Genomic DNA, 13669 nt, shown 5'->3' with positions numbered 1-13669 from the left:
GCCCGTGGTGAATATTAAGCACAACACATCTAGATATAAGCCTCATACCCTTCTCTCCTTCTTCACTCAGCACACTTGGCAGGTTCAGCTCAGAGCTTTCTGAAGGACCAGTGTTTGGAAGTCTTGCTGTCTGCATTTTTTTTCTCCAGACCGTCAAGCTCAAGGCCATTTTTTTTCTCCAGACCGTCAAGCTCAAGGCCTGAGTAACAAGGAGAGAGGCAATAGCATAAAAAGCTATTCGACTACTGCCAAAATGTGTCACTTCAAGTCACTCCATCCAAAAACCATGAAGATCTGGCCAGAGTTGAGACCTGTAAAATACAGAGATACGTGGTGCAGAGATGATAAGAACTTTCCCTTCAAATCTATCCCAAAGCCCAAGACATTATCTATTGGATCAGACCTTGCGGGTACTTAGACGCCACTCTGCCTACTTTTTGGATCCCACTGGGATTTAGGCTGAAACAGGTGCCAAGATGTTCTGACTCAGGCAGTTGCAGGCATGCCCAGCAGCAGAGCTACCAGTGCCTGGGGAACACGCAGGTAAAAGATGGAGGCACCGACCAAGGCTGGATGCCTTCAAGGTTAGATGGTTGCTCAGTGTGGGGCAAAGGGGCATTGCTGTGATTTTGGCTCCGTGGCCTGAACTCCCCTTATGCTCTGTTGCAAGCGACAAAGTTCTCCACTTACAAAAGCCATGCAGGTTTCCTCTACACTGTTCTCTCCACTTAATTTAAGTGTGCCTAATCAGGAAATCTACTTAATTGGAATATCTCTGTTAAAAATCAGGGGTGCTTACTAACAATGACTGCATCTTGATCGGGATGGTAATATCACTTAATTGGGATGCCTTCAGGTATCTTAGTGGTTTGGGTTTTTTATGTCTCAAGCTCAAGCTAGTTTTGTCTGTCTGCTCCTCATAAAACAGCTTTCAGTTCCTCCTTAGTAATGATACAGGCAAACGATGATGTAAGCCACTTTAACATTTTTTGCTTCTGGCTGTTAGTTGGTATGGGAGGGGCAAATTACCTGTTTCTGTGGGTGTTCTTGCCACAGGGACGGTTATGGTAGCTGCAGTCTCCATCCCATGACAAGACTCCTTCTGCCCCCATCACACAGGCAGTGCAGAAGGCTTCACTGAAAAATGAATTATATTTTCTGCTACCTGGCAAGCTCATCTAAACTGGGTGAAAGATATACCAACCAGAGTGTCCTATCCCAAGTGTTCTGTTTGTAACTTACTGTTTCAACGTTTGCAGTGCCCACAACTCTTGAGAAAAAAAACTGTGTACTAAAGAAAGGACAGCAATGTATCTGCCTCTCTACTAAACCAACCACACAACCATACTTACACATGTGCAGTTATACCTGTGCAATTATTTTCATTTTTAAATGTAAGCCATGGCTAAGAATCTCTGGCTCTATTTTAGAGGTTATCAAGCTAGATAGAAAACTTAATTGTTTTACACGACCCATTGAGAGTCCTTTCCTTCATGCTACATGATCTTAAAATACCTCTATTTTTATTTATTAAGTGTAGCACCTCTAAATTGATCATCTACCACTGAATACAGGCAAGAAATCCCTTCTGCTTTGCAAAACAGGGGAACTGACCTTGTCTGGCTTGTCTGATACCATCCTCACATACAAACATTAGCCATGTTGCCATCAGAGTTGGCCAGCCGGTCTCACTGGGGCAGGAATTGGGGCATGAGCTCAGCAGTTTGGTAGGTGATATGCCAGAGCCATGCACCCAACATGTGGTCAAATGAAGGGGGCTAATGCCACTGGAATAAAAAAGAAAGACTGATAGCTTTGCTTTTACTTTGTCTTTGAGAACAGAGAAGGAGCACTATTTGGGGAGACACTGAAATACATCCTGCCAAAGCCCTTTTCTGCTTCAGTGCAACTTTTCTGTTCGAATCATGCCTACCAGCCTTGTGGAGGCAGAGGAGGGAGAGAAAGAATTGAAACTGCAGATGTAACACACTCAGGAACTGAATGATGACTTCTTTTGCCTTTAAATTGTATGCTGCTTCATTTTGAGGCCAGAGACCCACTAGAAAGAGGGGCTTGTGTGGGGTCACAGCCCATAGGACTCCTGCAGCTGCAAGTTTCATGTGTTTGTTACACAGAGTGCATTTAAAAACCCATCTCTTTTGTGCTTTCCTGGTGGTTTATGGAAAATAATAGCTACATCTTGAGAGCTCTATTTTCACCTCTTTTTATTGTACTTTACTTTTTGCAGAGTGAGACATTGTTTTCTGTATGCAAACAAGCATGGGTTACTTCTACCAGTGCACAAATAATTGCAAAGACAGCATTTGTGACTTCATAAAAGTGCATATGCAGATACTTGTATTACCATAGCTCCTAGGAGCCTTAAAGGAGACTAGTTCTTTGGTGTGATTGTACTTAATAACCATAAATACCTTGTAAAACCCTGAAAACCATGTGTGCGTGTAGCTGTGCATGTGTGTGTATATATGTTTGTGTACATTTACACATCTGTAACAATGGTGCAAAGGCATTTGTCTCTGGGTTTACCAGGCAGTTTTACGAAGCTGTTCTTTGGAGATTGAACACATCAGTAATTGGACAGCAAGGAGGAGGTTAAAAAACAGAAGTACTTTTCCTGGAAACCAACACTTTATCACGCGCGCGTTTTATTGGCAAACCTGGTAACCAATAAAGACGCTCCTTGGCAGAGAGAGGGAAGAGTATAATGGCCCGGAACAGAGCAGGCATGGCTCTAGCGCTCACCTCCGACAAAGAGCTGCGCTCCGCGGAATCCACGCCGCGTGGCCGCCACTCCAGCAGCCCAGTGGAGGCGGGAAGGGTTTGCCAGGGGGTTTAAATCCCGCTTCGCCCCGCGGCGTGTGCAAGGGGGGAGCGTGGCCGGTCCGCGGGCGGGCGGGGCGCGGGCAGGTGCCCAGCGGGGCGGCCCGGCGGCCCACGGGGCGGGCGGCAGCGGCGCGGGCGGCCCGGGAGGGGGAGCCCGCGGCCCGCGCAGCGCCCGGACAATGCTCAGGTGGCCGCCGGCGCGGTGCGGGTGGTGCCGTGCCTTGCCCTGCCGTGCCGGGCCCTGCCGGGCGGTGCGGTGCCGTGTCTTGCCGTGCCGTGTCGTGTCGGGCGATGTGGTGCGGTGCGGTGCGGCGCTGTCGCTCCTTCCCCCGCGGGGAAGCCGTTTCCCTTGGCTGTCCACTCTCCCACCCGGGCACCGCCGGCTTGAGGGCCGACCCCCCGCCCGCGCAGCTTTTGGCCGAGGGCGGGGGGCTCTCGACTGCCCCCCGCCAAGGGCCGCCCGCAGCGGGGCAGCGCCCGTTCGCGGCTCTCAGCAGGGCTGAGCGCCCTCACCGCTACACCCCCACTCCGCACTCCCACCTTTCTGCCGCATACCCTCCCGAAAAAGCTCCCAGCCCGCAAAAACGAGTATGGGAAAGGCAGACAATTATGTATCCAGGGGCTGATCTTTATCTGCTACTTAATGACTTGCGAAGTACTTATCACTTCCCAGACTAGGAACTGTCGCTTCATTCTAATGTAAATAAACCCTTTATACAAATAAGTTTCTCCTCTCGTCTGCTGAAGCAATAGGTGGAGATGAAGCAGGACGGAGCTGCAAAGGTTCATACTCCCGGCTTCGCTGCTCCCTGTGTGTTTTCATTTATATGAATCCAGAGAATCCAATGGATACAGCCCCCCTCCACCCTCGCTGCCCCTCCTAGAGAAAGGAAGGAAATAAAGGAAGAAAAGGAACACAAAAGGGACAAGGGACCTTGGAAAGTAAAAGAAAAAAAAAAAATCCACGTCTGGCTATCTTCTTGTCAGTTTAGGAGTGAGTTTTTAACATCCCCAACCCCTCAGATGTGTTTTACCATCGGATGCCAAACTAGAGAACTTACCAAATTAAAGGTTTCTTATGCACTTGCGGGTTTTAGTCTGTGTGTGTATGTGTGTGTGATAGTATTTTACAGAAATTACTTTACAGCAGAAACAACACAAGTAATTTCCCACAGCCTGGTTTTTGTTCTTACTCCTAGTGCTGCGACAACTCTGGGACGCAACTTGTGTCACAGAGTCGAATTATATGTACGACCGCGATAATTATCGTGGGAAGATGAAATGCGCGGGCTCTGATCTCTTTATGGTCTCGGTTCTTCCTTGTAAATTAAATGCAAAATTCACTTTTAGATACCGAACGTGAAATTAAAGTATTTCTCTCGTGAATTGCACGAAGCCGTTGACTGCTGCCTCGTTTACTGCAAAGGATAATTTATTTCACAGTCAAGAACGAGAGGCTAAAGATGCCACAGGGAATGGAGTGCTTATTTTCGTATTAAGTTGTGTTATTTATGTCTCAAGATAAAAGACGCCCTGGATTGGAAAACTACCTCTGCTTATTTACGGAATTGTTAACCCACATTAATAAAATAACAATCATTCCTGTTTGCTTAACTGAGTGCCACGCAAAACAGACTTTGCATTTAGAGCTCGGCTTAATTGCACAGGCTTGAGATTGCAGAGGTGCTGGTGCAAGGACGGGAGGGAGGGATTGCTGTCACTCATGTCCAGCAGCTCTAAACAGAGAGGGGATTTTCGGCACAATAGATTTTTCTACTGGTGAAAGCACAGATTTGATGCGATCACTTCCCTCCCTGCCCCTCGAAAGGATGTCAGCGGTTTGCTCCTGCGGTGTCGCCCGCTGTTTAAAGAACATGAAAAGCTGCATCCTGAGATGCAAAGAGCCGGGCTGGATGGCTGGTTTCGGGGTTACAGGGATACTGCTATGATGTTGAAGCCAAAAGAAAGGGAGAGAAGCGAAGCTCTGACTACGTCTAAACATAAACAGCCCGGGGCTGAAAAGCAGTTCACCCCCAGGTCTTCGAGAGGAGCGAGGACAACGCACAGAGAATTGTTTGTGTCCACCTGGGCTTTGCCCAGGTCAAATGGTAGTTCTTCCGCCTACCGTTCCGATGTCATCTTTCTTTCTGACATATTTCTAAATAAGGTTGCAAGTGACCACACACGCGAAGCCTCGGAGAGTTTCAAGACAAGCGCGGCTCCCCTGTCCTGGGGCTGCCCATCGGGGCTCCCGTCCCTCCGCCGGCGCCTCTCGCCCGGCTTTCGGGGAGGAGGCGACAGCGGCCGTGTCCGCCGCCCGGGGGCCTGCGGGAGAGGGGGTCCACGGAGGCTGAGGCTGCTGCCGTCCTGCTTCGCTCCTGCGGCAGACCCAGGTGGGGCACCTCAAAGGCGACTGTCCCGCCCGGAGGCCAGGCTGAGTAAGGCGGCGGAGGTAGAGCCCTGGGAAGAGGTAGCCCTGCCGAGCGGCATGGTAGGTGAAGCCCAAGAGCCAAGGACTCTTTCTGGGTGGTGTCCAAAGACAGCAGGGGGAAAACTGATCTTTCAGCCTCCCTAAAACCACTGTTTCCCCACAACACACACACACACAACCCCCAAATCCCTCTATGAACCTTCACAATGGTGACTTTTGTGCCTCGAGTAGAGAAACCAAAGTCCTGCTGGGTTGAGGTCTGTAACTTAACCCACGTTAGTTGCGTCAGTGAGCAATTATAGCATCGGAGTGGCTATTGCAAAATATATTCAATGCAAAATACGCCGGATTAATGCCCCCTCCCCTTCCCTGTGCTGAAACTTCTCGGTGTTACTCCAACCTCTGCCTGTAAAACAGCTTCGCTACCGTCAACACTGTCCAGATAAAATGAAAAAGTCATTGAAGGCTCCGGGTCTCGGAGCGGCCCGTTATGGACGCTCAAGGGAGCGAGAGGGAAGCCCGTGGAAATTGTTTTTAAAGGCAGGTAACACCGTGGGAAAACCGGATGACCTGGGAAAACCATGGAAACGTGCTAAAATGCCCTTTTTCTTTCTCTTTTTTCCTTTTTTTTTTCCCCCTCAGTAAAACAAGAAAGAGGTTTTGAAAATATAAAGTGTTGGAATTGACATTTAGTCCAGCGCTTGCACATTTATTAATTCTGCCGTGATGTGAGGAAAGGGAAAAAAGTGTAATTAGGCAGGAGCAGGTGAAAAATTCCAGATGATGAAATACAACAGGCTAAACGGGATAATGTATTCACCATTAAAAGACTGACATTTATTACCAAAAGGAGACCCGTTACGTTTGAATATGAAAAAAAGCAGATATTAAGCAACATACATTACCTTCTTCATATGAGCTGAATCTCATTTAAACTACTTATTTATTTTTTAATAACCAACTGATCGGTGCTTCAGCAGAAAAGCCGTACTTGCTAAAATACCACCAGGCAAATGATGCACCTTTAACACGCTCCAAAGACACGATCCCCAAAGCAATCGATCACAGTAAAAAGTGTGGAAAGGGGGTTTCAAATTAGTGAAACCAAAAGAGTCTTTTGACGTATTTGTAGTGTCACAAGATCAGGATGGGTAATTCATCTCACAAACACACCACACACACATCTTTTCCATACAAATTCCACCTCTTAAAATAGATTTCAGCTTGATCCTTTCAACTGACCTATTATTAACGCTAATGAAATTTCAGAGGTATGGTCTCCAAAGAGAATGAAGACTACAGAGTTGTATTTCGAATATCTAACGTATTGGTAAACTAGACTTCTGTGCAACAATGTATGCGAATTTCTCCATGTTTAAAGTATGAAAAGAACTGCTGCTTTTTTTCAAATACAAGAAAAAATTGAAAGTAGAATTTAAAAAATAAATAACCAAGCCCTCACTCTTTGCTCCCTATGAGCTCCCGTTAAAGTCTTATTCTGATTAGAGCCCAAATATTATTTCAGATAGTTAGACAAAGGCAAAGGAAATAAAATCTTCATAGTAGAACTGGCCAAGTAGTTTAAGGAACATTCATTTTATTTTGCTTCTTTTTCTCTCTCTCTCTCTTTTTTTTTTTTTCGACACACCTGACAAAGCACGGAATCCACTCTGAAGCAGACTAGGAACAAAATTATGCCCTCTCTGTCTCAAGTGAATAAAGAAATAAAGCAAGGATCCGCTCTTCATGTCACATTCCATATGGTCCGTAAAGATTACCTGAAGGGGCGAGCTACAGACCCCATTCAAAGAAACGCGCCCCTGCTTATAAACAGCAGAGGCAGCGGGCGCTTCATTTGCAGACAGAGAGAGAAAAGCCCTTGGTGGCTGATTAATAAAAAGGTGCTTTAGAAGACTCGTCAAAACCCTGTCAACCGGAGGAATGCAATCTCTTCAGAAGCGTTTGAGCAGTCAGGCAGGCAGCTGATTGCAGGCAGGGTGGTGCTGCTGGGGCAGGGGCATCCCACCCCCCCCCCCTCCACACATACACTTTCCTCTCTGTCCCCGCGGAAGAGCTCCTGGCGGGGGAGGGCAGGGAGCGAGCCAACACACAGGCGTGGAGCCGGCCCGCCGACACGGGCGGCAGCCTGGAGGGAATGGGAGAAGAGAGGCCGACCGGAGCGTGCGGAGAAAACACACCGAGGAGCTTACAAAAAAAAAAAAAAAAAGAAAAAAGAAAAGAAAAAAGAGAAGTAATATCTCGGGGTAAACACGCGTGGCAGAGCGCAGGGTGCGCCTGGGTGGGAAGAGCTCCGGGGGAAGCAAATACACATATAGATATATATACACACATACAGGTGCGGGCATGCACGTCATGCGTGTACCCGGGGTGCGTGTGCGAGAGCGACCGCACACGTAAGTACGCGAGTGGGTGGGCGAGCGAGGTACGAGGCAGTAGGGGTCGGGCGGGTCGTCGCGCAAAATGCGCGGGTGCGGGGGGATCGCCGCGGGTGCGCAGAGGCCCGTGCGAACCCGGGGCTCCGCGGCGCTCAAGGCGTCCGCGTGTGCCGGCGAGCGTGTGTGGCCGGTCCCCGAGCGCTACAACTCCTGCGGCTGCTGCTGCAGGGTGTTTTTTTTATTTTTTTTTTTTTTTTCTCGCTCGCTCCTTTTTTTTTTCCCTCCTCATTCAGAGTCCCGGGTGTCTCCCGGCCCTCATTGGTCGCCTCGGCTCAGTGGGCGGAGCTGGCCGCCTGCAAAAGGAGGAAAAGAAAAAAAAAAGAGAGGAAAAAAAAAAAAAAGGAGACCGAGAGAGGAGAGGGAGGGAAAAAAAAAAGGAGAAAACTGTAAGTGCGTAAAAAAGTTCTCGCCGTGGTGACGGATGCTCAAAAGTTCAGGAGTTTTTCCGATGCTTCCCAAAGCAGCCTGCGACTGAAAAAGAGACTGAAAAAACCGAGAGGGAGAGAGAGAGGGAGACTTTGCACTGGGAGATCGGGAAGGTGGATTTTTTTTCTTCTGCTCGCTTAAAAAAAGCCGACAAAACACATCCCTCTACTTTTGTCCCTCCTTTGCAGACAACTTGTTGCAGATCCCCGTGGAACAAGGAACTGGGACCGTGGGAGCCTCTTTGCAAAGGTTTTATTTTCTTAATACTCTTTCTGCGTTTGGAAGTTGCTTTCTCCGCTGCGATTACTTTTTTTCCCCTCCGCCGTTTTCTTTTTTAAAACAATTTTTCCATTTTTTTGCCCCCCTCCTTTTTTCCCCTCCTTTTTTGATTTTTTTTTCCCCTCCGCGTGGAGCGCGGGAGCTCGCCGGTGGGCTTTCCTGGGCGAAGGAGACTTTCGGCGCTGCCGTCGTTATTCTTTCTCCCTTTTACCGCGCTCCGCCGGGGGGGTGGGGGGGTGGGGGTTGCCCGGCCGCCCGGTCCAGCTCGGTCCGCGGAGCGGCGGAGGGGTGGAGGGGGAAGGGACGCGCTGTTTGGTCCGGCGGGGAGGGTGGGGGAAAGCTGACGGGAGGACATGCAGGCTCGCTACTCCGTGTCCAGTCCCAACTCCCTGGGAGTGGTGCCGTACCTCGGCGGAGAGCAGAGCTACTACCGCGCCGCGGCGGCGGCGGCCGGCGGGGGCTACACGGCCATGCCGGCCCCGATGAGCATGTACTCCCACCCGGCCCACGAGCAGTACCCGGCTGGCATGGCCCGAGCCTACGGGCCCTACACGCCACCGCCGCAGCCCAAGGATATGGTGAAGCCGCCCTACAGCTACATCGCCCTCATCACCATGGCCATCCAGAACGCGCCCGATAAGAAGATCACCTTGAACGGGATCTACCAGTTCATCATGGAGCGGTTCCCTTTCTACCGGGACAACAAGCAGGGCTGGCAGAACAGCATCCGCCACAACCTCTCCCTCAACGAGTGCTTCGTCAAAGTGCCCCGAGACGACAAGAAGCCCGGCAAGGGCAGCTACTGGACCCTCGACCCCGACTCCTACAACATGTTCGAGAACGGCAGCTTCCTCCGCCGCCGCCGCCGCTTCAAGAAGAAGGACGCCGTGAAGGACAAGGAGGAGAAGGATCGCCTGCACCTCAAGGACCATGCCCCGCCGCGCCCGCCGCCGCCCGCTGCCGCCGCCGCTGAGCCCGAGGGCGGCCCCGCCGGGGGCAGCGCCGCGCCGCCGCCGCCGCCCGTCCGCATCCAGGACATCAAGACAGAGAACGGCACAGCCTCGCCGCCGCAGGCCGTGTCCCCCCCCGGCGCCGCGCCGCCGCTCGGCGCCGTGCCCAAGATCGAGAGCCCCGACAGCAGCAGCAGCCTCTCCAGCGGCGGCAGCCCCCGCAGCACCCTCCCCTCCAGCCGCTCCCTCAGCCTGGAGGCCCCCGAGCCCCCGCCACCGCCCCCGCCGCCGCCGCCCCCGCCGCCGCCCCACCACCACGGCCCGGGCTTCAGCGTGGACAACATCATGACCTCGCTGCGGGGCTCGCCTCAGGCCGCCGCCGAGCTGGGCGCCGGCCTCCTGGCCCCTGCCGCCGCCGCGCCGCGCACCGGCATCCCGCCCGCTCTGTCCCTCGGCGGGTACTCGCCCGGGCACAGCTCCGTCTACGGCTCGCCCTGCAGCCAAGCGGCCGCCGGCTCCGCCGCAGGCACCTACCACTGCAACATGCAGGCCATGAGCCTCTACGCAGCGGCGGGCGGCGCCGACCGGCCCGGCCACCTGCCCGCCGCCGCCGCCAGCCCCGCCGAGGACCCACTGCCCGACTACTCGATGCCCTCGGGCGGCGGCGGCGGCGGCGGCGGTGGGGCAGGGGGCGGCGGCGGCGGCGGCGGGGCGCTGGGGCACGGCGGGCTGGGCGGCGCGGCGGGCGGCCACCAGGAGGGGCACCACCCGCACCCGCACCAGGGCCGCCTGGCCTCCTGGTACCTCAACCAGGCGGCGGCGGCGGCGGCGGCAGCGGCGGCGGCGGCGGGGGAGCTGGGCCCGCTGGCGGGCGCGGCGGGCTACGCGGGGCCTCAGCAGGGCTTCGCCGCCGCCCCGCGGGAGGTGTTCGAGGCGCCGCGGCTGGGGCTCAGCGCCTCGCCGGGCGGCGGCGGCGGCGGCGGCGGGGCAGGGGGCGGCGGCGGCGGCGGCGGGGCGGGGGGCGGCGGGAGCTGTCAGATGGCCTTCCCCGGCAGCCAGCCGCTCTACCGCACCTCCGGGGCCTTCGTCTACGACTGCGGCAAGTTTTGAGCGCACCGCGTCGCGGGGACACCGCGGGGACTCTGCTCTGCTCCGCACCGCGCCCGCGGAGGGAAGCGAGCGCATCGCGAAAAGCTTTTGTACAGAGACAGCCCCAAAAGCATGTCTTGGTTTGTTAAAGGACAGTGTTACTCCAATAACACGTAAGTTTTTTTTTTTTTAATTGCTTTGAAAAATACTTTTTTTTCTTCCCACCCCGCGTCCCTTAAGGTATTGTCATGCCCCGTTTTTAAAAGGGAGCGAAAAGTCCAGCGTAGAGTACCAGCTTCTTCCCTTCTCCCCTTCCTCTTCTACAAGGACTTGTTTTAAAATGTAAATTGCGACATAGTAATTTATTTTTAATTTGTAGTTGAATGTTGCGGACCAAACGCCAGAAAGTGTTTCCCCCTTTCCTGAAAAATGACGTTAAAATTGACTGAAACGCTGATTTTTTTTCACTATATAAAAAGGGAAACTGTATTAATCTTATTCTATCAATATTTTTCTTTTTTTTGTTGAAAATATTCTGAAGGTATTGCATTGTTTGTTTATTAATAAATTACCATTCAGTTGGAATGATACACGTCTGTATATTTTAATACTTTCATTTAGAGAGAGAAAAAGAGAGGGAAAAGGGATTTCATAACTAACTTTGTCGCTGGAACAGCTTGTTCCCCTCCGCACAAATTCCAAAGACCATTTAGGAACTGCCAGGTCGAAAAATCCCTTTTCAGTCTCTTCTGCAATATGTTCCACTTAGTCAGCTCGCCTTATCCGCTAGGAAAAAAATACTTTCCCATGGCAGCTCTGAGTTGGCAAATAAACAAACACGTTTTCTTAGCAATTAATGGGCAAGACCTGGAAACATTTGACCATACACAGTAGTATGACAAGATTATGGCTTTTTAAATAATATGCCTATGTAAGGATATATTAAGCGATAACTCCGAGGTAGAAGTGCATGCAGTAGATCCCTGCCCTTGTGTAACTGTGTATATATATCGAGCTATTTATCGGTCTCTGTGTGTTTCAAATGTATTTATATCTAGGATTTACATATGTACCTATATTTAAAGAAGGATTACGTAGTTATTTATAGCTTCATATACGCATTGCATATTTTTCTAAATTCCACAGTGTATAGCAGATGCCAAATCTGTAGTACGTTTATTCTTAAATATAATGCAAACATATAAATCACTGCGTTTCAGAATTAATAGCAATGCGTGCAATCACATCTGTGAAGCTGCTTCTGTAATACCTATTTTTAAAATACTATTTTATTTCAGGGGAAAAAAAGTAGTTGGATTAAAGGGTACTTGTACAGTCCACCCTTACACCTTTATAGTAGCTCTACATTACTCCCGTCCTTCAGGGACTTCACTGGTCTGTATCTTAATTGTTCGGACTGAAATTATTTTAAAACTATTTTGTGTGGGCGAATTTTTCGTATATAGTTGGAAGGGGGGTGTTTTATTTTTTTTTTTTCTACTTCCCCCCTCATTTTTCCTTAAATCGGAAAAAAAATATATATATTACCAGGGTAGCAGATGAGTGCTGCACAGACTGACATCTTGTCAGATCAAGGATTTTACCTTCTGGACAATTTGCTATTAAGAACCTACGAACCATGGGGGTCACCTTCCCTTTTTGTAAGTAACCACCAAAATGCAATAAATGCATTAACGTAAAAGAATCAGCCTTGTCAGTCACAGCCTTGAGAATAAGCTTACTTGATTACAGATACTTAAGGCCTAAAATTTGCTTTCAAGGTAGTACAGTTTCCTAACAGAAGCTCTTATCTAAAGGGAACACTTAGCAGTAATTGCTGTTGCATTGTTAAGGGTTATACTGTAAATAAATACAAAGGTATTTACAGTTCAGCCTTATTACCTCACTTTTGAGCTGTGCTTCCCTTCCAAAGCAATAATCCGAAAACACCTTCAGGAGATCGAATGAACATGGGGAAGTGTGTGTCATTTTATAACGCTGGCTTAGAATATGTTTTTGTGAGTATAGCATAGTCTTTGTTTTTTCGTCATAGTACCTCTAAAAAAAATCGGCCTTATTTATATTGATTTGTTTGCTAAGTTGGGTAAGAGAAGCCCAAATGCTCCATCGTCCGATTGTGGTAAAATTGAAGAGAATGACGAGTAAAGGCTGAGCGCCTTCGCTCCAGGGACACGTTTTAAATGCTACTGCCCGTTTTTCACCAGTAAAGGGAAATAAAATGTTACCTATTGTCAGTCAGGCTCACTTTCTTCTCCCCACCGTCCCCTCTCCCTGTAGCGAGCGGAGGGGCAGCTAAACTGGGGGCTCCCTCCCACCCCCACTGCTTGTGAGCGGGGCTGCCGGGCCAGGGGCACGGCGGGGCTTTCACTGCCTCGCACCTTCGGTCCTTCTCCTTGGAGAGGGGACCCTCGGCGGGGCAGCTCCCTCTGCCCCGGCAGATGGGTTTGCCAGCGGGGTAGCTGCGTAATAAGGCCATTCCTGCCCCCCGTCATATATTTAAAATAAAGTTTAAAGAAGGCACAGGGTAGAGGCGATTGCGTGTGCTATTTGCCTGTTATTTTTGTTGCGATCAGGCGCCGGCTTTCCTGTAGTTTGGGTTTTCTCAGCGGTCTCCAGCGGTAGGGTGTTTGTGACGAAAAAAATAGGGAGGAAAGCAGTTGTTATCCCGGCTTGTTTAATAACCCGTTGCATTGTCAGTGGTGCTGCTCGGTTAGGGGAGCTGGGGGGACTGTGCGTAGCCTGAACAAGTGCGGTGTGTAATTACTGCTAATGCCTGGGGCGGTCCGCGGGCCTCCGCAGCGGGGCGGCCGCGCAACTTGCGCTACCCGTGGCCCAGGCTGCAAAAGGGGCGGGAGGAGTGGGCTCGGCGAGCTGGGGGGGGCGGCTTACAGTCAGGGAGGGGGAAAAGGGAAACCTCCTGCTCGGGCGCAGGTAGGTCGTGTCGGGATCCTCTGCCCCCGGAGGGAATATCTTTCCTGAAGTGACGTGCGTGGTCCTGGCGGAGGTCACCTCCTCATTCTCAGTGCGATGGGCTGGCTCACCGCACAGGCATTTCTGCTTTAGTTTTAAAATCATTATTTTTATTATTACCATAATCATAACTTTTTTTTCTTCTCCTCCTCTGCACAGAAATTGATCACAACAAAAATAAGATCAGTAGTGCTAAAGGTCCC

The 13669-nt window shown here is 50.9% G+C and overlaps 1 protein-coding gene across 1 annotated transcript; it reads left to right on the top strand.

Annotated features, from left to right (window-relative positions):
- The first annotated feature begins 8776 nt into the window (after positions 1-8776).
- FOXC1 (forkhead box C1) lies at positions 8777-10642 on the top strand. Its single transcript, XM_027727853.2, has one exon. The coding sequence runs from the start codon at positions 8790-8792 to the stop codon at positions 10494-10496; it is 1707 nt and encodes a 568-aa protein (XP_027583654.2). The 5' UTR covers positions 8777-8789; the 3' UTR covers positions 10497-10642.
- Positions 10643-13669: the final 3027 nt, after the last annotated feature.

This window comes from Pipra filicauda, unplaced genomic scaffold (assembly GCF_003945595.2).
Source record: "Pipra filicauda isolate LSUMZ 115617 unplaced genomic scaffold, ASM394559v2 scaffold48_size3843733_pilon, whole genome shotgun sequence".
NCBI classification, from domain to species: Eukaryota; Metazoa; Chordata; class Aves; order Passeriformes; family Pipridae; genus Pipra; species Pipra filicauda.
This window is presented reverse-complemented; position numbering and strand designations above follow the sequence as displayed.